The sequence below is a fragment of the Lepidochelys olivacea genome (assembly GCF_965140295.1).
Source record: "Lepidochelys olivacea isolate rLepOli2 genome assembly, chromosome: 4".
In the NCBI taxonomy this organism is placed as follows: Eukaryota; Metazoa; Chordata; order Testudines; family Cheloniidae; genus Lepidochelys; species Lepidochelys olivacea.
Genome location: NC_140414.1, coordinates 38,160,302 through 38,185,345, shown reverse-complemented (window position 1 = coordinate 38,185,345; position 25,044 = coordinate 38,160,302). Strand labels below are relative to the sequence as shown.

The following is a 25,044-nucleotide window of genomic DNA, read 5'->3' as shown; positions in this document are numbered from 1 at the left end:
TTCGGGGTGTGTGTGTTCCGTTTTGGGTGAATTATAAACCTCCACCCCCTAGAGTAGTAATTCCCTTCACAGCCTCCCCCCGCCCTTGGCGGCTCTGCATTATAGAAATAATCAGTGTTACCGCAAGATGCTGAGAACTTGCAAAATCATCACTGACTAAATGCAGACTACTGAAGGTTTGTACCATGCAGTAGTTCTGCACTTTCAAAAAAAAAAAAAAAAAAAAAGACAGATTTTTTTTTTAAAAAGTGTCCCTGTCCCCTCCCCCCAAATCGCTTCACTTTCTATCCTCTCCCCCCCTTTCTGCCCTGGAACTGAACGAATCGATCGCTTTACCGATTCCTCGTTACTGGCTTGTGACAACCGAGGCGACTTCTTTGTATTTAACAAGAAGGCTGCAGCAGCTCTCTCCGCTGCTTGGCGGCTCGCACTCGAGCTAGCTAAGCCGGGCTGCGGCGCGGATCCATTTCCCTTCCCTCTCCAGAGTGTCTATCAATGTGCTGTCAATCAGAGCGGCGGCTTCTCTTTCATCTCCCCCCCCCGCCCCCGCCCTGTCCACGGAGAGAAGGCGGGGGCGGGGGGCGGAGTGGGTGGAGGGGATGTTAAAGTTACATTACAGAGACTGGCTCCCACTTCGCTCTGGCGGGCGCGCTCGGTCCGTCCCTCTCCACTTTCTGCCTGCCCCTGCCCCGGGAGAGAGAGACGCGCACGGGCCCCGGGAACTCGTCCGACAGGCTTCCAGCCGCGCCTCGCCGCCTTCCCGTCGGCCAGCCCAGGAGAGGCGGGAGACGGTGCCCTGGGACCGCGCGCGTGTGGATTGCTGGTGGCGGCCCTGAAGCCAGGAAGCAGCGGCACCTGGGGAGGCAAAAGGGGCCGCCGCTGCCGGGTGTCTCTCCTCCATGGGGTGCTCCATCCCCGGCCTGCAGCGGGCGGCTCTCGGCGGCTGGGCTGGCCCCCTTTAGGGGTTGTGAATGCGGAGGCGCCTTGGGACGCCTCGAGAGAGAGAGAGAGAGAACTCTTCCTGGCTCGCGCCGCCCGCGCGCGCCGTGATTTCAACACCCGCGCCCGGGGTTTTGCTTTTCCTCGTGGCTCTCACGCCGCCCGGGCGAGCCGGGCGCGGCGCAGAGGCGAGAGCGGCGCTCCGGGGAGAGCTCGGGCGGGAGAGGACAAAAGCAAAGAGGCTTGGTGGGTTTGGCTTTGCGCGTGGGGCGGTTATTGCGAGCCGGCGGTGGAAGCGCGTTCCGGGCCCCCTTCGTCTTCCCCGCCTCCCTGACTGGCCGGCGGGGACCCCCCCCTTAACTTTAGAGGCGAACTTTGTAGCCCCCTTCCCCCAAAGAAAGGAGAGCCTGAGCGCCGGGGCTGCGCTGGAACCGGAGAGGCAGCGGGCCGGGGCTGCAGGGAACGCTCCTGCTCTGCCAGGCAGCGGGCTCGCCCCTCCGGCTGCTGCACGAGCTGGAGCTCGCGGGATCTTCTCTCCCCCTGTAGCTTGCGGGGGAATGGGAACCGGGGGGGGGGGAGCCTCTCCTTTTAAAGAAGTCCCGGAGAAGATAAAAGCAGATCCAGAAGGGTCCCAACTTCTCCAAACTCTTCTGTCCTCTTGCAGACACAACGGAAACCGGGGGAGGGGGGAAGTGTATGTAACCCCCCCCCCCAGCAGCAGACAGACCGACAAGTCAGACAGACAGACCCTCCTTCCCCCCGGTGGCTGTGCCCGCCTGGCCTCTTTCGGGAAGAGGGGGGTGGGTGGGATGGAGAGGGGGAGGCTTAGAGTAGCGAGGGCAAGCGGCTCGTAAAGACGTAATAAATATTATTATTCTTCCTTTTTATTATTATTGTTCCCCGGGCGGAGCAGGAATTAAAGAGCAATTATGCCTCAGCTGCCGGGAGGCGGTGGGGGGGATCCGGAGCTGTGCGCCACAGATGAAATGATCCCTTTCAAAGACGAAGGCGATCCCCAGAAGGAGAAAATCTTCGCGGAGATCAGCCACCCGGAGGAAGAAGGAGATTTGGCCGACATCAAGTCCTCTCTCGTTAACGAGTCAGAGATCACCCCCAACAGCAATGGGCATGAGGTAAGGGGGTCCGAGGGCAGGGCAGCCAGCTGCTGTGCAGTTCGTGATGCCAACGGAGTGTTCAGAGACCCACTGATCAGGGATCTTGGGAGGGGGCAGCTCTAGAGACTTCGGCCAGGGAAGACCAACACGCCTCTTCGCGGTTTTGCTCATTATAGGGCTCTGAAGCACCTTGATTCCAGCCTGGCCCCCCTGGTTCTACAGTCAAACTCCTCCAGGGTCCTGGATCGGGTTAATAGACCTGGATGAATTAAAGGCGGTACAGGCAAATGCAAGCAACACTGTGGGCACCTCTCCTGGCACGTCTATTTTTAGCGAAGGCTTAAAAAATGCCGGAGAGAGGAAGGGGACGGCGGGGGTGCAAAGGAAAACAGGACGTCGTCAGCCGCCAAGCGAGATGCGGTTTTGACCAACGCGCTTTGTGAGCGAATACGCCAAGTTTCCCGTGAATGGGAGGGCAGGCGCTTAGGAGTGCGTGTAAGGGGTGCGGGGAGTGGAAGAGCGAACACCGAGACCTTCTTTGCAAACCGGAGAGATGTGTGCAGAGCCTGGGCAATGGTACTATTTCATTCAGGGCCGGCGGTTCTTTGATCTGCCCCCAACTTTGGGCGCACACTGTTGGGAGACCCGTGATGATTGATTCAGCACGGCAGCGTCGGCTCTCTGCCGGTCTGTCTCGTGTGCTCCAGCCCGAATTGAGATAAAACCCCCTTTTTGGAGCCATGTGCTGTGCATTATCAAACTTGTTCTTTGCTTAGGGGCTCCTTCGGCTCGAACGCCTTGTTAGTACAGTAAGCTATCAGAGCAGAGTAAATAGAGACACGTGGGTGCCTGTGGGAGGGAGCTAACTAAAAAAAAAAAAAAAAAAAAAAAAAGCCTAAAGGAGTGGGGAGAAGTTGCAGATCATCTTTCAGCATCTGATAGGAAATTTTCGCGGGGAGAAGGTCACCCCTCTATCTTACTAAAATGCATTGGCCTGTGAAAACATTTAAGAGGCAGACCTAGAAAAATCCCAAGATTTACCCTCAAACACAGAGGGATTTGGGGAAATTCATTGCATTGGGGAGTCAGATTTTGTAGATGGCTAACATCTGGTGCCCTAGATCTGATGCATTCACAACATGAATTTCTGGTGTTTAGGTTTAAGTGGTGGATTTGAGTAACAATCTGAGATTGCTCAACAAGATTTGTGAAGACTCCTATTCAAGTTTGATCACATCTCAACCATTTTATTCACTTTTTTTTTTTGTACCTAATCCCTGCATTTCAGTTGGTGATGATTTTAGGAAACTAGAATGAGCAACTAATGGACTGAACTGCTGGAGTTTATATAGTGCTACTTCTAGTAACTAATGAATGGGCATGGTGGGTTTTTTTGTGGGGGGGAGGGAGTAATAGAAGGTGGATCTGTAGTAACTATATTGATTGGCAGACGTATTGGAGCATAAGCTTTGGGTATTCACCCATGAAAGTTTATGCTCCAATATGTCTGTTAGTCTATGAGGTGCCACAGGACTCTTTGCCGCTTTTACAGATCCAGACTAACATGGCTACCCCTCTGATATATTGATTGGGAATTGTTTTGCAATAAGCTAATATATTGGGGTTGCAATACTGAGATCAGCTGCCAATAAAAGCATTAGAAGTTACCTTGCTTTGACTCTGGAAGTCTTATTTTTGACTGTAGATTAATTCTGCCAACTAACAAACAACCTTTCACTTATAGTCAGAATTGACATGCTGGTTCTTGGCTTCTATTGCAGCTTCCACTAGGGGACTATCCAAAAGCTTAACTGGCTTTTTCTCAGTTCCAGGCTGTCTCATGATCAAGCCAAACTGCATGTTGTAAAAATAGCCTTTTAAAAAATAAAGGAATCTGCAGTGTTGCACTGTCATATTTCAAGTGAGTGCTAAACACCTTTTTAGTGTGTATGCAGGAGGACCTTCTCTCTCCTTCAGATGTCCATTTCCATAGCCCAGGGCAAGCAAGTTCATATGAGTCACAGGATCCTATAATAGTATTAGGCCTAAAGTAGCCATGGAATTTCTTTGGTAAAATCAAAGGTCAGAGCATTAATCGTAAACTCTTTAAAGGATTTGCACAAACTGTTTTGATAGCAATTTATTAACATGAAAACAACTTAAGAACAAGGATGGAATTTTTAAAAGCCCATATAGTGGGGGCACTCAATTTTCATTATTCTTTGATACCAATTTAGGAATACTATTTTGATTCCTAAAGCATTCTTAAGAAATAAGGCCCTTTAGTAAATTACTGCACTACTTGTGCTAGACCTGCTTTGTAGAACCACATGGTTATTACATTTGTAATAAAAATCACCATTCTATGTTTTAGCACACTTCCTTTTTAGCATGAGGTAGGACAAATATACAATTGCTTCTCCTGACCTTAGACACTTAATAATTTTTTTTGAAAGATCAAGTGCTAAGCAAAAGTGAACAGATATGTATAAAAATACCATTTTTTTTGTTTTTTGTTTTTTAATGGTGGATTCTGTGTGGTTAGGTTTCCAGGCAAGGCCAAGCTCAGGAATCCTATCATGACAAAGGCAGAGAACATTCTGAAGAAGGTGAGATGTGCTTATTCTTTACTCTACATTGTTACTTCCTATGTCCCTCTCAATGTGTACACAGATGTAACTTTGCTTACTAAAAGGCAATATTAATCAGTTGAACTTGTATATAAAATGTGACCTGTATTTATGGAAAAAATCCAAACATTTTCGAAGTTGAGCAAAAATGAGATTTGGTGTGTATTCATCTAACTTCAGTAACTAAATGGTATTTCAGTTGTTTGCCAGTTGAAGTAAGTAGGCCAAACAGATCTTTTTGCTGAAAAAATAACTATTTTTAGAATATAAGTAGTTCATATATAAGTCTTTTCTCTTCCCTCATTCTGACAATCTTACTGAGTTATGTATATTAAGAAGTTGTGTGCTCACTTTCCAACCCAAGTCTGTCACTTAAAAAATCAGGAACAACATTTTAATGTTTTGATGTGCAAATCAGTGAACTCTAATACTTCATTAAGGAAGATGAGTGAAACTGACAGTGTACATATTTAGTTTAGAAAGCTGGACAGTAATGTAGGATTGTCTTCAGTATATTATTATAGTGGGGTATAGCTCATAAGAAGGAGGATCTCCATTAGAATTAAAATGAGAGTTTGAGGCTTCAGCTTTTTGTCAGTCCTGGTCCTTGTTGATAGCCTTTTATTATTTAAATTAGATATTCCACAAATTGGAAGTGGAACCCCCTTTGTTTTAAATAGGCCCCAATAAGCAGTAGGGTATCCTTGCACACCAGCCTGTATTCCTATTCTCCTTAATAGCTTTCAATTAGCATGACCAGAAAGAATTGTTCATACATGCAGTATGTCAGCTAGTGAAGGAAGTGTCTCTGTCTAACCATACTACTGCACTTTCCTGCAACCAGCTGTGTAACTGATGGGAGAAGTCCATATGCTACCTAAAATGAAAGAATTACTGCTTTATACATTTGATCTCCATTGCTGTTATTTGATGTCTGTAGCATTGCTTGTTGTTCATGCAATGGAAATGCACCAACACAGCCTAGAAATGGTTTCTCTTATGGTGTCTAAAAATTATTAGCAAAGACCACCAAGTAGCTTTAGAATCTAATGTAGTGCATTACATGTGTGTCTATTCTTCCAGGCTCTTATGCAAATCATCCTAGTACAATCTCCGTGTTTGTGTTTGAGTAGACTCATAAAATAGACTGGCTATACTGAAGTCTTCCCATATCTTAAGTGCAGTTCCTAACAAATGCCTGTTTAATAAACCATTTAAGTGAGTAACTGCTGTCAGAAAGCAATAAAAATAAAATGGAAGTCCCTAGCAGTTTGCCCCCCTCCACATCTCCAAAGATTTTAAAAAAAAAGATATTGTGCATTTCTTACTGTAAAATGTCTCTAATGTACCAGAAAAACTTAAGTGGAAGCTAAATTAACAACTCTTATTTTCTTTCCCAGGAAAACATCCGGATGGTGGTTTATACAGCAAAGGCCCATCATACTCTGGTTATTCTGGGTATATCATGATGCCAAATATGAACAATGATCCCTACATGTCTAATGGATCTTTGTCTCCACCCATCCCTAGAACAGTGAGTTACCTGTTATACAAATAGTCTTTGGAGAGACAAATTGCTTTCTGTTCCGTATATTACACTTTTGATATTCTATGTTAAATAGAACTAAGATGAACAATACATTGCTATTCTGTATGCTGCTTTCATATGGGGTATAAACTTCCCGAGGATTTTGATTGGGTTGGTGGAGGAAAAGCTGCAAATCTAATAAGTGAAGTATTGAGTTTTGTGTTTGAATAAGGCTGAAAAAGATACCTTTTAATGTGACTTTATGGAATAAGCTGTGATGGAATGGTGTAAATGCTACCTTTATAGTGATGGGAAGGACAGAAATACTCCTATACTGGCTTTAGTCCCTCCTGCTTAGGAGGGAAAATAGAGAATTGGGGGTAGGACTACTGGAATTGCTAATCGGTACACGACATTCAAAAAGAGCTGACAAATGTTTTTCCTCATCTACTTGTTCTTAGCTGATATTATTTCTAACACAGGCTGCTCTGTGTGAAGTTGTCGGGTCTGTGAGATTGAATGTCACCTGGAAAAATAACCATAGTTGAAGATATAGCATGTGAAACAATTGTGGATGAACTAAGATAACTATGTAAGATGTAGCTGAGAGTAGCTTTTGTGTTTGTGCTCTACCATGTGTTGGCCGTTGGCCATTGGCCCTGATTTACTGTCAAGATGAGTAATTTTCTCTGGTTGGTGTAGAAGTGTGCTTGATTAACATCTGTACACTGAATTCCCACTTGTTTTTGTAAATCAGTGGGAATTTTTTGTAAATTTAATTCTAGTTGAGGAAATCACATTAGCAGAATTGCCTTGGAAAACCGGAAGTTGTTTGTGTGTCTCCTGTTGTAGAATTCCACTGATGGTATGAAATTGTTTCATACATTTTATTCATTTGTATGCTTTGCATTTTTTTTCCCTAGTAATGGAGAGCTAGTAAGATGCAAAAGTGTTTGGCAACTTCTCTACTCTAACTTTATTTCTGTGTTGTTTTTTTTTTAAACTTGTTTGGAAAAACTTTGAATTAATCCATATTGGTATTTTTAACAGCAAAACATTATACTTAAACATTGGAGACAGTCTCCACCAAATATAGGTGCTTGAATTCAGAATGACACAATCGATTCTGGCATTCTGAACCCTGCTGCAAATGTTGCTTATATTCTGCAACCTTATTTACATTTGAAAGAATAAAAAAAAGTTGTATACAATACTGCTTTATAGTTTTGTCTTTAAAAAAAAATCTGTCTTGAATAAGAAGATGGAAAAACCTGTTGGTTTTTTGGGGGTGTTTTTTTTTTGTTTTTAATTTCCGCTTGAAGGTCTATATATACTTAATTTTGAAGCACTCAAACTATATCCCATGTAGTCTTTGTATACTGGCTTCTGCTGAAAGATATGTAAAATAAAAATTCTTGATAGATTAAACTGCAGTTCTATCTTGCTGACAAAAAGGATGCAGTCAGTTGGAAGTCTTTAATGCTCAGATCCATGTCTCCTTGAAGATCAGGAATTTAATAAGACCCTGTGCTACTTTCTCTTTCTCCAAGAAACAATACATGAGTGCAAGATTTGGAAGCAAAATAAATCCAACTTCTTAATGTTGCCCTATAAAAATGACTAGAGAATTTAAAATTTCAAAATGTTTTGTTCTTAAATGCGTTACAGTGGGACATCAGTTATTTACTTGCACACTACTGGTACATCTCTTCAGATAGTGGAAGAACGATATTTCAGACTAAATTGATCAGCTTCCTTTTATTGTAGAAATATTTGAGTAGCTATTGTGATATTGGCGGGGATAGAAAGCAGATGGATTTAATTGCAATACTCTCAGCCTAATGTCTAAGGGAGCGTATTGGAGCAGCACCACAATTCCTGTAAAATAGTGTTCTTGTAATATACTAATGTTGACCATAAACTGAAATCTCCAGACTTAACCACAAGGCTACATGCTTGAGTTAATCTTTTTTTATTTGTTTGTTTAATTGAACTATCATCTTTGTTTTTATACTTGACAGCTGTCTTTTAGAGTGTGTGTGTGTGAGAGAGAGAGAGAGAGAGAGATCAAAACACTGCATCCAGAAGATTATACTTGCTTACGTTGCTATTAACCACAACCTATGTGGTAAGCAGTTATGCCTTCCCACCTCGTCACTTCTGCTCTCTACCTTTGTTGGGCTTCTAACTGTCACCCATTCAACTTCCCTCTGTTTCCTTGCAGATAGTAAGGTTGAAAAACAGTTTAGATAAGTTGGTTTAAGAGACCCAAGCTCTCATCAGTGGTGTCAGCCTGACCATTTGCGTGTGGAGTAACCTTGTGGTATACCTGAGATTCTTCATTTGCATAACAAAGCAACTGCTTGTTTACCGCATCTGTTGCCTGGGAATGTTAGACAGAATTTGAAACAACCTCAGGATTCTGATTTTCTCCCCACACTATCTGAACAGTCTGACTTGTTTACATTCAGATAATCCAGTAAAATGCTCATTAAACTGAATAGATATTAGCTGCAGTGGCCCTTTCTAATTAACACAATTTTATTTCATTATATTAGACATAATAGTGTAAAACCAGCTCTTCCTTCAGAGGACAGGGATACAAGCTCAGGCCCTGATCCTGCCAACGCTACATGTGCTTAACTCAATGCATGTGAATAATTCCACTGATCTTAATGGAATTAGGTACATGCATAAAGCTGTGCAACTATTTGCCAGCAGGGTTGGGTCAAACTACACCCATGGTTGAATAACTTCTATTTTTTGCCTGGGGGGGACACCAGTCATGCCAATGGAGCTGCTCCTGTCTGAGGCTTGCAGTTTGGGGTGGGCAAATTGTGTCCAGGCATTCAACTTGCGCTTTTTCCTCTGGATCTTTGTATGCAATATGTACAGACTTGTATGCAAGGGCCAGGGGAGTACTAGTGATGTTTGTAGCTAAGTTTTCAAGCAGTTATTGTCAAGATTAATTTGATTTGGGAGAGGAAGAACAATACTGTCAGTAATCGTGCTTAGAAAAGACGCTGGGTGAAAAAACTAGTCAAGATTCCTGAAAATTTCAGAACAATGGAAAAATGACTCAAAAGACTGATGTTTAAAATGCTAAAATTTTCTTCATGCATACTTGATTCTTTGGACTTTAATTTTCCTTTTTCGATGTTTAGTACACATCTTGCACTTTACTATAGAGTTTAGTTTCTGATGAGCTGATATTGACACTGTTCTTGATGTAGAGCAGTGGTTCTCAAACTAGGGGCGCTGCTTGTTCAGGGAAAGCCGTCTGGGGGGCTGGACCGGTTTGTTTACCTGCTGTGTCCGCAGTTTTGGCTGATTGCAGCTCCCACTGGCTGCAATTCGGCGCTCCAGGCCAATGGGGGCTGCGGGAAGCAGCACGTGCTGGCTGCCCTTCCCACAGCCCCCATTGGCCTGGAGTGGTGAACCGCAGCCAGTGGGAGCCGCAGTCGGCCGAACCTGCGGATGCGGCAGGTAAACAAACTGGCTCGGCCCCTCAGGGGGCTTTTCTTGAACAAGTGGCACCCCAGTTTGCGAACCACTGATGTAGAGAGATGAAAGTCAAATTTGCGTTCAATTTTTACTAGGGTTAGGCTACTTTCTCCTCCTGCATTCTCTCCTCCCCCCTCCCCCCCCCCCGCCCGCCCGCCCCGGTAACTGATCATTCATTTACTACTTGCAGAAAAACAAGCTACAAGCTCTTCTACACCTCCAGCACTGTAGAATAGAAGCCACTATAACAGTATACTCCTTATCAGATAGCTGGGTAGGCAAAAGAGCAAAGAAATACATTTAGGTAGCTGCAGCAAAAGTGATGCTCACACACACAGGATAATATGAAAACCACAATAACACCTGGTGAATGAGTCCCGTGAAGTGGAGAGTTCTTTTAGTGGTTTCTCTTTGGTGCGTAGCATGGGTGTTGAAGACAGGAAAAAGTAGGCAGCTGTTTGTTTTTTGCCCTTTGAGCAAGATTAGTTTCAAGTAGCATTCTTGGAGCAAAACCTTCATAAAAACCTTTGTATTTTTAAAATTCCTTAATGAATTCCTACTATGCTATTAAATGCATCTCTTTCCTAGGGATTAGGCTTTATATTGTATGGTATAGAATTCCTGCAACTCTATTTCCACACTTCTCCCCTCCCCCCCCCCCCCGCACCCCCACCCGCAATGTGCATGCATGCATGCTTAGCAGAAAGTAAGAATTCTTTTAATGTCCAAACTGGTTTTTGATTAGCAGCTGGAATTATTAAGTAGACTGAAGAATATTCTCAGCAACATTTGGAAAAGGCTTGGATATAGTCCCCTATGGACAATGCATATGGAATTCATTAGACGTTCCACAGGAAGGAATTCTAATGTGGAAAGTCGTTAGAGTGATGTTCAAAATTTCCAATTGCATTTGGAGCCCAGGTTGTGCTAGGTGCTGTACAGATGCACAAGACCGTTTCTGCCTTGTGGAGCTTACATCTCAAGATAAGTGAAACATAGTTGGGAGAAGGCTTAAGACAAAAAATGATTTATACAGACTAACAATTTTGGTCAGTGGGAGCTGTCCCTTCAAGAACAGGGTAGGGCATTTGATTACTGAGTGTTTGTGGGAGCCTAATAACAGTATGGGATTTTGGGGTGGGGGTTTGGTGCCTCTATATCCAGAGTAGATGATGTTGCCTGGCTAAGCTTCAAATAGCTCAAAGTTGAGTTCTTAAACTTACCTTTCGAGAAAGCAAGCTTCATTCTTGAAGGTGTCAACGTTGGCACTTACAGGGAGACTGGATAGTCACCAGTTTGAAACCAGCCTAATTCAGGAATTAACTTTCTAATGGATATTTTGTGAGTCTGAGTGCAAGATAAGATGAGTGATGGGGGAGCGGAAATAAACTGAGATCAAGACCTGTATGGGCCCTAGACAAAACTACTCCTATTACTCTTTTTTTTGTTTTTAAACAGTTGTCTCTTTTCCTCACCCTCCTCCACCTACAATAATCAGAGTGGTGGCATGTTGGTAGGCAGTGTATAGGTAAACAGAGGACTTTATTCACCAAGGCTGTCAAGACACTCTTTCACCAGCACTGAAATTCCACACTTTTTTTTTTGTTTTTTAAGATTAACTTTGGGGTTAAGAAAATTCGCTTATTAAATACCATACACTAAAAAAATCACATGTGGAGCTGCCCAAAATTTGGTACCTAAGTTGGTACTTCATTGGTACAGTCTGGATAGAAGTGAAGTGGGGCCCTTAGACCAGATGGAAGATTTGAATTTTTTTTTCTTTTAGTTTTTGTTTTTTACTCCAGTGTGGGCATCCAGCTCATACATGGATGGGAGAAAAGGGAAATCCTCAGCATGAACAAGTGAACCTTACTATTTCAACCATTTCTGCTAGCTGGCCTGGCTCTGATCAGCTGTGATGCCGCATGGAGCATCAGTCTGTGATGTCTGAGATAGGTCCTTTGAAACAGAGACAAACTACATGGGGTTCAGTTTCTCATTTGTTAAACAAAGTACGCTGGACATTTGGGAAGAGGAATGGGTGAGACAGAACAGAAGTTACCTGAGTGCCTCTGGTTTGCCCCTGTTTCAAAGGACTACTGTAGTAGCTGTGACAATGTAGAATGATGCTGCCTGGGGCCTTATGAAGGCCCTATGCATATACAGTGCACTTTTTTAAAAAGACTTTTCACTTGTGTATTGACTGTCCTTCTCCTGCCATTAATGAGGGCATTCAGCACATAGTGGTTTTCTACTGCTGCTTTCGTCTCCTTCTTAAGCTGGTGCAACCCTTACTTGGAAATGAACTTCCACAACTGACCAGTTGTTAAAAATCCTTACTGGCTGTGGAGAAATAGAAAGCAGTCAGTGACACCGTTCTGGCTTTGGACTGAGCTATAGGAAAAAAAAAAATTGCTCACTGCTCCACTTTTGATTCTTCATAGCTTTAGTTGATCTGGTTATTTGACATAATCTCTTATTTCCCCCTATAGCCAGAGGCTGTGTATAGACAAGCAAATTTAATGCAACTTTTAAAAACTGGAGACTGCAACTTTCATTTTAAGGAGGTTTAAAAGTAAAATGTCATCCTGTTGGTGTGGTGGTCATCTTTTCTTTTTCAGTCATGCTCCAGAGAAAATGTTGATCAGAATTGCTTGTTGCAGGCTCTCAGTACCATGCAGGATCTGGTGCTAAAGAAACGGGCATTCATTTGTTATCCCATCCATAATGTTAGATGCCAAGAAGAAAGGGGGAAGAAACCTTGCCAAATACATGTCATATTCTTCAATGCCTATAGTCATTCAGTCTGGATGCAGAAGAGCTGCAAGATTGACTGACTAAGTTTCTAACATCTGTCTTGGGTATGAAAAGCTCCTCTGATATGAGAAGGAAATGTCACTAAAACAGTGAAGTGTTAGTGTATGTCTTCTAAAAACCTTGTTAGATGTATGTGCTATAGTGATGGAAAGTTGCCTCTTACCACTAGTATACAGAACAATTTTTTTTTTTAAGTAATTTTGAGTGGTCGAACCACAAATAAAATATCTCTTCTAGTACTTAACTTAAGCCATGTCTACATTAGCTAAATCACAATTAACTCCTCTTCTTACTATGGCATGGCTAAACAATGACCCTGTGTGTCTTAACTGGACCGTGTAGATGAGGACAAAGTGTTTTTAACAAATCTGCCGGATCACTACTATGCAATGTTACCACCCGCATATGAAAGCCAGTAAGGAGAGGGATCCTTCTTTCCCAGAGTATAGGAAGGGACAGCCTAAGTCAGAGGATGAGGTTGAGAGCCAGTGGCTTCATGTGAGCAGGAGTAGTAAGCCCAGAGGATGCAGATAGCTTGAGTGCTGGGCCTGAAAGCTGGACAGAGACGTGGCCTTTTGCTGGCAAAATGCTAGCCATGTCAGTAGCAGCCTGAGGGGTCCCCATAGGTACAGTTATCCTTGTAACCCATCATTGGACTGTCATGAGTGGCTGGGTCTGTTGGCTTACTGTTTGTTATAAGCTAAAGTCACTGTGCCTAGAATATTTGCACTTTGTACTGTTTGGTGGCATTAATAAAAAGAATCCTGTTAGTTGTTTCCCTTGAACATTCATGCTTCAAGTAAGACCAGAAATCTAAGAGCCTAGTGCTTGGCACTTGTGTTTTGCCTTTAAGCTTGTGGTACGCTTAGCGTACTAGCACGCATCTAGAGGGGACTGGTATACCACCACACTTGCAGTGACATTACAGTGGGCTTAATTACACTCTATGGGCTTGCCTTCACAGCTAAAAATGCTGTGGTTTTTCCACTGGGATGGGGGGGAAGGAGGTGCATATATGAATGTGTACTAGCTATGCCAAGACTGAAGATCAGGTGCTTTAGTTTTACTGCTAGGGCAGTTCCTGGTGGGGATACATAGTTGGCATTCTTGCTGGCAGAGAGAAAAGAGATTAGACTGGGCAAGAAGTCTGAATGTCATTCTTGCCACTAGTGTTGGTCTATCAGGATCATTGGTAGGTCATTGTGGAGAAGCTTGTATAGCTACTTTGCATGCTGTTCCTACCCTGGGTGTCTAGGATTAGCCTCTCTAGTTATTGTTTTGGCCCTCATAAGCACTAAATTAATAGTAAAATTACATGCAAAATAACTTAATTTAGCAGCCTAATAGTTTCTATTTTGAGACTCTCATCTTGTGGGATAGCTTTTATTTATTTTTGGCTTCCCACTTCAAAGGAATCTGTCCACTCAGCAAGAAAGCGATTGAGCACTTAAATAAAAATATATTAATTGAATCTTTGGGCTTGAACTAAAAGTACAGTATTGAGTTAAAGTATGCCCCAGCTGTGCTAATCAGCCAGGAATTGTCCACTCCCACGAGAGGGAAAAATGGTGATGTGAATGATTTTAGAGGAGCTTGAGTGTATTCAGCGGACATGTGTGTTCACTGACTTAGATTTCGATAGGTAACTAAAACTGTAATTGTTTTTTAAATAAGATATAAGAACGGCCATACTGGATTAGACCCAACGGTCTATCGGCCACTATCTACTTTCAGGCCCAGAGGATAATGCCAGGTGCTTCAGAGGGAATGAACAGAACAGGGCAATCAAGTGATCCATCCTGTCATCCACTCAGAGCTTCTGGCAAACAGAGGACAGGGACACTCAGAGAGTGGTGTTGCATCTCTGACCATCCTGGCTAATAGCCATTGATGGACCTATCCTCCATGAACTTATCTTTGTTCTTTTTTGAACTCTTATGCTTTTGGCCTTCACAACATCCTCTGGCAAGGAGTTCTAAGAGGTTGACTGTGTGTTGGGTGAAGAAGTACTTCCTTTTTGTTTGTTTTTAAACCTGAGGCCTATTAATTTTATCAGGTGATTCCCGGTTCGCATGTTGTATGCAGGAGTAACTAATGCTTTCTTGTTCACTTTTTCCACACAAGTCAAGGTTTTATAGACTTCTATCATAGTCCCCCCTTAGTCATCTCTTTTCTAAACTAAAAAATCCCAGTCTCTTTAATCTCTCCTCATCTGAAAGCTGTTCTATGTCCCTAATGATTTTTGTTGCCCTTCTTTGTACCTTTTCTAATACCTTTTTTGGGATGGGGAAACCAGATCTGCACACAGTAGTCAAGATGTGTGTATCATAGATTTATATAGAGGCATTATGATATTTTCTGTCTCATTAGCTACCTTTCCTAATGGTTTCTAACATTGTTAGCTTTTTTGATTGCTGCCTACTGAGCGGATTTTTCAGAGAACTATCCACAATGAGTCCAAGATCTTTCTTGAGTGGTAACAGCTGATTTAGACCTCATCATTTTGTATGTATAGTTGGGATTGTTTTCTAATGTGCATTACTTTGCATTTATCAATATTGAATTTCATCTGCCATTTTGTTGCCCAGTCACCCAGTTTTGTGACATTTTATTTCTGAGCTAGGAAAATAAGATTGTATCTGGATAATTAACTGTCCTCCATGGAGATGAAAGCAGACTTAAATGTCTGTGTGTGCGTTTTTTTTGTTTGTTTTGTTTTTGTTCTGTTTTTGTTTTTTTAACGTAGTTGGGAATATGGCTAAGTGTTACTTAACTTTTACTGCATTTTTATTAAGTGTAATTTAAATAGCAAACATACTGTTGACACTACCTTACACTTTTGTGTATAGAACCATTTTAGTTGTATTCATTATGTGAGACACAGATTGATGTGCTCCCAAAGGTTTTCATCCACACAAGAGTTTCTGTAATCAACACTCAGGGCTTCATTTCAAGTGCCACTGCATAAGGGTTTAGGTAGATCCTACTTAACCCGAACTGATGCACTGGGTCTCTTGGGATTCTGTGATTCCAATTCACAGCATGTAGGCACATATGCCTTCTAGAAATTTTCTAGGCTTTATGCCAGCATTTGCTGCAGTGTGTGTGGGGTGTGTGTTTACTGGGGAATTCTAGTAATGCTGTCTCAAATAGCAAAATATTTTTTGTTTTGGAGATGATCCTTTGCTCACCTTTTTGAGGATAAGGGAGGCTTAAAATGTATTTTAATGAAAATACATGCTGTTTTTTATTACAGCGGAACCTAAAGGCCCCACTATGCTAGACTCTATACATACGCTCAAACTCTATAAGACACTCCCTGCCCTGCCATTTAAACCTACTGCAAGTATTAAAACAAAGGAAAAAACAACACACCAGAGAGTGAGACTTAGCGGGATTTAAAAGCCTGATGCTGAAAGGTGAAGAAAGTTGAATTCCCACTAATCTCAATGAGAGTTGTACTTTTCTCTGCATGTCTTGGCTTTGGGCCTTAAGTGGCAATCCTTTGCAGTGGATGTAGAACAGGTGCCGGTGCTAGGGATGAGATGACAGCCAGTCTGGCAGTGCCCAAGTAGGTAGGTAGGTATCTGGGAAGGACCGCAAACGGGGAAAAAAAGGAACATGGTCTGGTAGCCTTTGTAGGGTATGGATACAAGCAGGGCCGTCCCTACCCATACGCAAAGTCTGCAGCTGCGTAGGGCACCAGGAAATTTGAGGCACCAAATTTCCTGGTGCCCTGCGCAGCTGCGTGCTGCTCCAGCACCTGTCCTGCCTCTTCCCCTTTCCTATATATTAAAACAAAGTGCTCATGAAAGTGACTTGGGTGGCATTTGTCCCCCACGGGTCTTACATGTTAGCATCTCTACCCACTTCCTGCTTTTAATTTTTTGCCCTGTGTTCTACAGGTGATCACAATAGTCCTTTCTGGCCTTGGAATCTATGAATCGAATAGTGTCTTAGTGAGGTCTAATATTTAAAAAGACATTTTACTTTAGAAATTACACTTACAAGGGAAAGTCTATAACATGGTGGTCCGTCCAGTGGTAATGTATGGTGCTGAATGTTTGGCAACAAAGAAGAAATGTGAGCAGATCTGTTCAACAGAAATGTAAATGTTGAGATGGATGAATGGTGTAAGCAAGAAATACCATTGAGGAATGTGTAGACAAGTAACACTAATAAAGGGAAAAATGAGGGTGTGCGGGCTCAGATGCTTTGGTCATATAAAGCGCAGTCCTGACAACTGTGCGAGTAATAGTCCAATAGATCAAGACTGAAGGATAAAAGAGAGAGGAAGACTCAAGAAGATATGGTGGGATATCACAAAGGAAGACGTGTTAGCAGGTGGTGTGAGAGAGATTATTGAATAGAGTACCTTGAAGGTAGAGGACTTGTAGAGCAGATGCTGTTTGTGGGATTAACGCAAGGAAGAAAACCCTTTAGAAATTATAGTACAAATCATTAACTAGTGCAGTACTTCATTTTACAAATGTAGAATATGTAGCTTTATTTACAGACAAAGTTGCCTCCCTGATGTGGATCTTATTAGCTAATTACAAAGTTCAGTAACTTGCAGTGCATGTGCTGGCCATTAGTGAGGCTTTACTGCAGTGCTTTAAAAGACCCACACTTTGTTGTTTTGAATGATTATATCATATTGTAGTTAATGTGGTACCATGGCTGGGGATGGACTCTGGGAGGGGGTGCGGTGAGGGGAATGAGACAGATTGGTTAAAAAAAACAAACACACACCCCGAGCATATTGATAATTATGATTGATCCCACCATGGCTGCAACTTCACTGGAGCAGTCTAAAAGCAGTCTTCCTGAGGAAAGCTTGGCATTTGTCTTGCCCTATAGAGTAAGGCTGTCTCTTCTGCTGTGACACCATTTTAAAGTTCACTGGATAACTATTTATGACTAAAGAGAATACGGTTGGTTGTGATAGGCTACTTTTACAAAACAATTCTCTTTTCACCTTTCTGATATCACACTTTAACTTGACTAAACTCCAGGTTTTTTTTGCCCCAGAGTAAGACGTATCTTCAGTGCATTCAGTGGTGCTTTTTTTAAACTGCTTCTACAGGCACTGGTGAGTGGAAGCAGAAAGCAGACTGAGGTTTGATTACTCTAATTTCATGTAGAAACTCCTGAGTGTTTCAGGAAATGCTGATTTCTGGTATTGACTGTTACATGTGAATTGCCTGGTAAAAGGAGAAAATCTTGCTAGACTATATCTGCAGCTCCTTCCAAAACTCTAACAGCACAGTTTCATTCTGGCTTTGTGTCATGTCAGTATATGCAGGGCAAGATCAGACGAGATACTTTGACGCCTGCACAGATAACAAGAATTTGCAGATCTCTGGGGAATAGGCAAAGGAGGAAGAGTGGAAAAACTTGCAATGAGTTTCCTTCCTCCCCTTCAAATATCTAGGGCTATGCAGACCACAAGATACTGTTACTCCTGGCAATCTAGGGTTTGGAGACAGATGGCTGGACTAAGCACAAATCAATAACTTCCTGAGAGGGAGGGGAAAACTTTCTATACTGTCTGATTGCTGGACTTGAGGAGGTGGCTCACCCCTCATCCAGTTGCCTTTTGTGGCCTTTAGAGCTGCATGGTTCCTTCCTCTTTCCCCTGATGATTGACTGCTAAAATAGAGCTGCCAGCTGTGGGAAGCCAAGCAACTTCAGATTCAGCTTCTGTGAACATTTTTCTGGGACTGAGTGAGCTCAGGTGAGAAGGAACACACTTTTTTTTTTTTTCCCTCTTTCCCTTCCCCCCAATGGAGTATGATGTCATTTAAGGGTACCTAAGTCTTGCTGGGGATGGGATGGCTGCAGAATGCCTAATCTAACATTCAGATTGTTAGAGATGGCCATACCAAACAGCTTCCTCTGTGGGTGGAGAACTTCTGCATGCCAGATACTGCAAAAATTTTTAGGTTGGATTGAGCCTTTCAATGTACATTAGAATAAAGTCTACAAGAATGTTCAAGAATCTTTTATATAAAGAACCATGTGTAAACATGTGCAGTGCTAATTGAGGACATTGTGCTATGTCAATCTGATAAGAATTACAAAGGAACTGTTTTGGTTTTTTTAGTTTTTAAAAGAACTGAATAGCAAAATAATAGTGCAAAAAACACTTTGTGATAAAAGTGTCTCTAGAAAGCATTTTTTATTCCCCTCAAGGGCACAAATGGTGAAGTAGTCTTACATCATCAGGTAGATATGGCCTTACACCCATGTTTGCTCCTCCAAAGCTTAAACCAAACTGCAAAATTTTAATATTTTTATTCAAGCTCTTAAAACTTGTCCCCTTCTGCTGGTGAACTTAAGTAATCTCTTAAAAGCTGAGTGTATGATAGGAACTGTCACTTCACTGAAATAGTGATTTGGGTTGTTCGCATTAGAATCCCTCTTTTTCCTTCACTTTCATCTCCTATATCCCTTGTGACTGGGAGAAGAGGAAGTCTTGTGACTAGTAAATATTTTAACTAAATTGCGCAGGTGGGTTATTGCAGTGATCCCAACCCAAGGAATAAAGTTGTGGTACTCAGACTGGGGGTTGTGACTCCTCAGGGGGTCGTGAGGTTATTGCATGGGGGTTGCGAGCCGTCAGCCTCCACCCCTATATCCTGCTTCATCTCCAGCATTTATAATAGCGTTAAATTAAAAAACAAATTTTTTTAATTTTATACAGAAGGGGCTCAGAGGCTTGCTGTGTGGAAGGGGTCACCAATACAGAAGTTTGAGAACCACTGGAATAAAGCAATAAGGCTTGAAACTGGGTCTTTGTGCCATTAAGCTTTTGGACTGGAGAGTGACTGGTGTATGGATGGGCACAAAGGAGGAGAATAAACAGGATATGCTTCACTCAGATTCCTTCACCTAACTGTTGTCTAATGTACTGGATTTTTTTACTGGGAACTATTGCAGTACATGGCTATAGGATAGATGGCATTTCTTATCAGAATGACATGTAAAAGTTGACTGATACTGTTCTTGGTAGCAAAGGGGTATGAACAGAACTGCCATAAGGGCACCAAGTAGAGGAGGCTAAAATATTTTGTTCAAAAACTTTCTTGACGAAGGCCTTTTTGGAAAAATAAAAAAATATAGAAAGCTTTTCCCCACAAAAAACTTCCCAGTTTCTCAACAAAACTGATTTGTGTATGTTGGGTTAAGTAGAGTTTTTGGGTTCCTTCCCTTTTTTTTCAGTGGAAAACAGATACAAGGAGTTTTTGTGTGTAACACTTTGATCTCTGCCTCCTTTCTTTGCTCAACAACAACAAAAAGTGTATGGCCTGTGTTGTCCACAGTAGAACAGTATTTATCTCAATGATGGAATCAAACGTATATTTCCCCAACTGAAGAGAACTCAAGGCTCAGAAAAATAGTTGTTGACTTTTATATCCTTTTCATTGTTAATAGTAGTATATATTACAAAAATGCCTCTTGCATCCTTTTATGTACCATGTAGGCTCGTTACAGCAGGTGTGGGTTAAGGCAGTGTACTTGGGATTCAAGGCCAGACTGTGCACTGAATCAGAGCCCTCTCTCTCTGATCATGAATCAGCAGGTGTGGAGGGAGAGGTTCACAGTAGACAGTCGGGCTGTGAAGAACCAGTCCATCTTCAGGAGAGCAGGACTGGCCGTGCAAGGCTACAAACTTGTTTAGTAGGGTGGGTGGGGATGAGAGGGACTGGTTTGGAGCAGAATACTGTGTCGCTGTATTGAACAACAATAAAAAAAATGCTCACAGAAAAGTGCTGAGCACGATAATAATTAAATCTGTGGTAACCACACAGCAGCATTAATCTCGCTCTCTATATTCACACTCCATAGATTTAACTCCATTTGATTATTTAAGTCTATCTTGGCCAGCTAAGAAAATGGAAAACCCACTTGTTGCCCCTGTTTCCCTCCAGAAAAATCATCCCTAAGAACATATCCTCAAAGCCCTGTAATATATAAATGGCTTTTACAGTATGCCCAGGAAATCAAAATTGGACTGGCATGTTCTGCACCAGCTTCAGCCTTTGAATGGCTTTAAGGAGTAGCCCATGCAGAACACATTACAGTAGTCTAATCTTGAAGTGACAAAGGTATATAACGGCAAGGTCTGCATCCATAAGAAAGAGGGACTAAAGCAGAAAATATTTCCTATCAAGAATCCCCAAGACAAGGGTCACTATGACTAAATAAATAAAAAAGCAAACATTAAAACAATGCAGGAAAAAAGAGGAGGGGTGTGTGTATGTGTATTTTTTTTTAAGGAATAAATGGATGTTCATAATATTTTAAAGTTGCATTGCTTGTATTTTTACATATTCTTCCATTCCTGCATTAGCACACCCACACATTTAAGCAATTTTTAGCTGGCAGCTGACCCGTTTCTATTAGATTCCTGTTATATTTTTAAGATAGCTGCCATCCAAGTATTTCAGAATAATAAAGTATTTACCAAAATACCCAGTGCTGCACATCTGTGGCCAGAGTACTGTTTTAGAGTTGTGGAGCGGTTATTGATGCTACTCTCCTTTTCTCTTTACCTCCTCCTCATCTCTGTTTCCTCAAATTGTTAAGTTACTGGAAGAAAACTTCAAAGTTTATCTGGTTTATGCAAGTTTTTTAAAATCAGAATCTGGAAAATTTGTCTTGATAAAGACAAATCCAGTTTGTTTGGGTTTGCACTGTCAAAATTTGGCATGGGGGTTTGCATCTGAGTGTTTGGCAATTCTAAAAACATTGATATGGCTGGAACAATTTTAAGATGGCATAATAGGGTGAGAGAGAGACTGTACAGGCGCTTCTGTGGAGAAAAAGCCTTGAAGGAAGCTGCGTGGTTTTTTTTGTTGTTTTTTTTTAAGTCCTTTAGATAACTAATGAGGATTTTATGCATTTCTAAAATGAACATGTGATGCATTACAAATGCATAAATGAACCATTGTCTGCTTACTACAAGAAGATGGGAAGGGGAGACAATCCTTAGGCGTCTACTATTTCACTTTACATCAATGCTTAGAAAGTAAAAAAATATTTTCTCCAGTTTGACTCATTTATCCGTTTGTATTTTTTACTGAAGTCTTTACGCTTGAAAAAGCGGGTGCATAATGATTGGCTCATTTTGTGTGGTCCAGGCTATAAAATACCCCCTCTGTTCTTTCCATATGAAAAACATGTTTTTAATTGTGTGAAATGTGTATAATTTGTGTGCTTTCTTTTATTATTTCATATTAAAAACAAATGCTTAACTTTGCGTGTTCCAAAATAAGTTATCTTTCTGCTTTTGTTACTTTAAAACAGCTATTGGTGATGTCAGAGTCAATACTAAAAGCATTAAGAATGCTGGCAGAATGTAATGCAGCTGCAATCCAACGTGATGTTAGAAATGGGGTTGAGAGCATAAAGGCTTTCCATATTCCCAGGGCGCACAACTGCTTGCGGCCTTGGCTTTGATCTCTTCAAAGGCTGCTGCCTCCTCCTAGATGGAGAGACTTGGCTGCCACTCGCTTGCATTGAAAAAAGGCAGAGGTCTCTATTCAGGCAGAAATCAATCATTGTGCAGAAACAATTATGTGTAATTCAACCATCATGAAAACAGGACGAGATTATGGGTTTGTTACCTGAGTTACTGTGTGGAGATGGGGAACAGAGAACGCTGGAGTCCTGCTGACATGCCACATCTTGATGACAATTATAGACATCTGAATGATGTGGGCGGGGGAGGCATGATGACAAATGCTGGTCACGCTGTCCAGCAGAGCAGAAAATGAGGTTACAATTGGGAGATAATGTTTGCATATGTAACCATATTTTAGAAAGCTGGGCAAATTCAGGGAGTAGATGAGATGGACTATCATAAACAAGGGATGTGTGTGTTATGTGTGTTGGCTTTCTGTAATACAAAATATATCACCAGTATAGGAAATCTGAGTGCCTGCTTTTTTTTTATTTTACAGAACTGATTATTTAAAACATCTTAGCAACCTTTGGGGAAGGGGAGGAAGAGAACTGCTAGGTGAAGAGGAGAATCTCAGATCATTACAAAGGAGGTTTAATGTAGAAGTGACTTTTTTTAATTGTCGGTTGATTTGATTTCCTATCTCAGAATATGCTAGTATTAATGTTTGTGTTGACACATCATTGTTTCGACACAAATGTGTCTCTTACTATCTCCCCCTTTCTGTGGGGTATTAAGTTGATTTTCATATGATTAATCTTCAGGTAATTGTGTGTGGTGGTTTTGAGACTTATATGGTAGTGTGTTGACTGTGGCAGTCTTGTATGTAGTGTATATATAACATGACCTGTAATGGTGTCCTTATGTTGAGAATAAGGGTCTCCCTTCCCCGAGCATTAATCTGCGGTTCACAAAGTTTCTCTTTTTAAAATAAAAGTCTTCATGACTACTGTGTGTGCCATACTCCTTATTCAAAATCTTGTTACCTATAATATAAAGCCTTAAAATAGTCTTCCTTTCCCACAAAAAGCAAAATAAAACAGATTATAAAATAGTATCAGTGCTTAGTTTGATACACAGGACTAAGTTTACCTTTTATGCTGCTCAAGCTTCGACATCACAGGCATGAGAGCTGCTTTGAGTTACAGATCTTCAAACAATAAGTCAAAACAAAAAATCAATCCCTCCGGTCCTTGGGTGCAGTTATCTAAAGATAAAACAGAAAAATAAGGTTATGCTAAAGCAGATAGAGGAAAGGAACAGATATGCCAAGGAAACACAGAGGACAAGTGCAGAGTTGAAGTGGGCCTAGTGTGAGCCAACATCAATGAAATTTTATCTTCTCAAAAAGTTTTAGGGTTGCCAATTCTTTTCAAACTGGATCCAGTCTGCTCCAGGGCTGCCTGAAGCATTGGCTTCAATACAGTTGCTTCCTCTCACCCCCTTAAACACAACCATACAGGAATTAGATTGCATGTTACTTAAGGTGTAAAACTTTGCTGCAGACTTCAACAATATATGAGGGGTTCTGATATTTTGTATATAAATACAGATTTCTTTTTAAAATGTTTCGTGAAAGGTATAAACTTAAATGAAAAGTAGGGCTATCAATTGCAGTTAACTCACATAATTAACTCAAATTAATCACGATTAATCGTAGTTTTAATTGCACTGTTAACAGAACAATTGAAATGTATCAAATATTTTGGATGTTTTTCTACATTTTCATATATTCTGTGTTGTAACTGAAATCAAAGTGAATGTTTATATTTGCACTGTAAAATGATAAACAAAAGAAACAGTATTTTTCAGTTCACCTCATACAAATACTGTAGTGCAATCTTTGTTGTGAAAGTGCAACTTAAAAATGTAAATTTTTTTTGTTACATAACTGCACTCAAAAACAAAACAAAACCATGTAAAACTTCAGAGCCTACAAGTCCACTCAGTCCTACTTCTTGTTCAGCCAGTTGCTAAAACAAAGAAGTTTGTTTACATTTGCAGGAGATAATGCTGCCCGCTTCATATTTACAATGTCACCTGAAAGTGAGAACAGGCATTTACATGGCACTTTTGTAGCCGGCACTGCAAGGTATTTGTGCCACATGCTAAACATTCGTATGCCCCTTCTTGCTTTGGCCACCATTCCAGGAGACATGCTTCCGTGCTGATGATGCTCGTTTTATTTAAAAAAAAAAAAAAAAAAAGCAGCGTTAATTTAAATTTGTGATTGAACTCCTGGGGGGAGAATTGTATGTCCCCTGCTCTGTTTTACCCACATTCTGCCATATATTTGATGATCTAGCGGTCTAGGATGACGACTCAGCAGATCTTCATTTTAAGAACGCTTTCAGAAAATGCAAAGGTACCAATGTGAGATTTCTAAAGATAGCTAGAGCTCTTGACCCTAAGTTTAAGAATCTGAAGTGCCTTCCAAAATCTGAGAGTAATGAGGTGTGGGGCATGCTTTCAGAAGTCTTAAAAGAGCAACGCTCCAATGTGGAAACTACAGAACCTGACCACCAAAAAAGAAAATCAACCTTCTGCTGGTGGCATCTGACTCAGATGATGAAAATGAACTCACAATGGTCCACACTGCTTTGGATTGTCATTGAACAGAACCCGTCATCAGCATGGATGCATGTCCCCAGGAATGCTGATTGAAGCATGAAGGGACATATGAATCTTTAGCGCATATGGCACGTAAATATCTTGCGATGCCAGCTACAACAGTGCCATAAGAATGCCTGTTCTCACTTTCAGGTGACATTGTAAACAAGAAGCAGACAGCATTTTTTCCTGCAAATGTAAACAAACTTGTTTGAGCGATTGACTGAACAAGAAGTATGACAGAGTGGACTTAGAGGCTCTAAAATTTGACATTGTTTTATTTTCGAATGCAGGGTTTTTTGTACATAATTCTACATTTGTAAGTTCAAATTTCATGATAGAGATTGCACTACAGTACTTGTATTAGGTGAATTGAAAAATACTATTTCTTTTGTTTTTTACAATGCAAACACTTGTAGTCAAAAATAAATA

The 25,044-nt window shown here is 41.4% G+C and overlaps 1 protein-coding gene across 4 annotated transcripts in view; it reads left to right on the top strand.

Moving 5' to 3' along the window:
* Positions 1-655: 655 nt before the first annotated feature.
* LEF1 (lymphoid enhancer binding factor 1) overlaps positions 656-25,044 on the top strand; it is a 96,429-nt gene continuing 72,040 nt past the window's right edge. The window contains exons 1-4 of one of the 4 annotated variants that reach the window (XM_084625879.1): positions 656-1,185; positions 1,853-2,072; positions 4,600-4,663; positions 6,085-6,218. In XM_084625879.1, coding sequence (XP_084482005.1) covers positions 1,869-2,072; positions 4,600-4,663; positions 6,085-6,218 — 402 coding nt within the window. In that variant the 5' untranslated portion in view covers positions 656-1,185; positions 1,853-1,868. The remainder of the gene's footprint in view (positions 1,186-1,852; positions 2,073-4,599; positions 4,664-6,084; positions 6,219-25,044) is intronic. The other 3 variants (XM_084625880.1, XM_084625877.1, XM_084625878.1) reach the window with 3 other exon arrangements.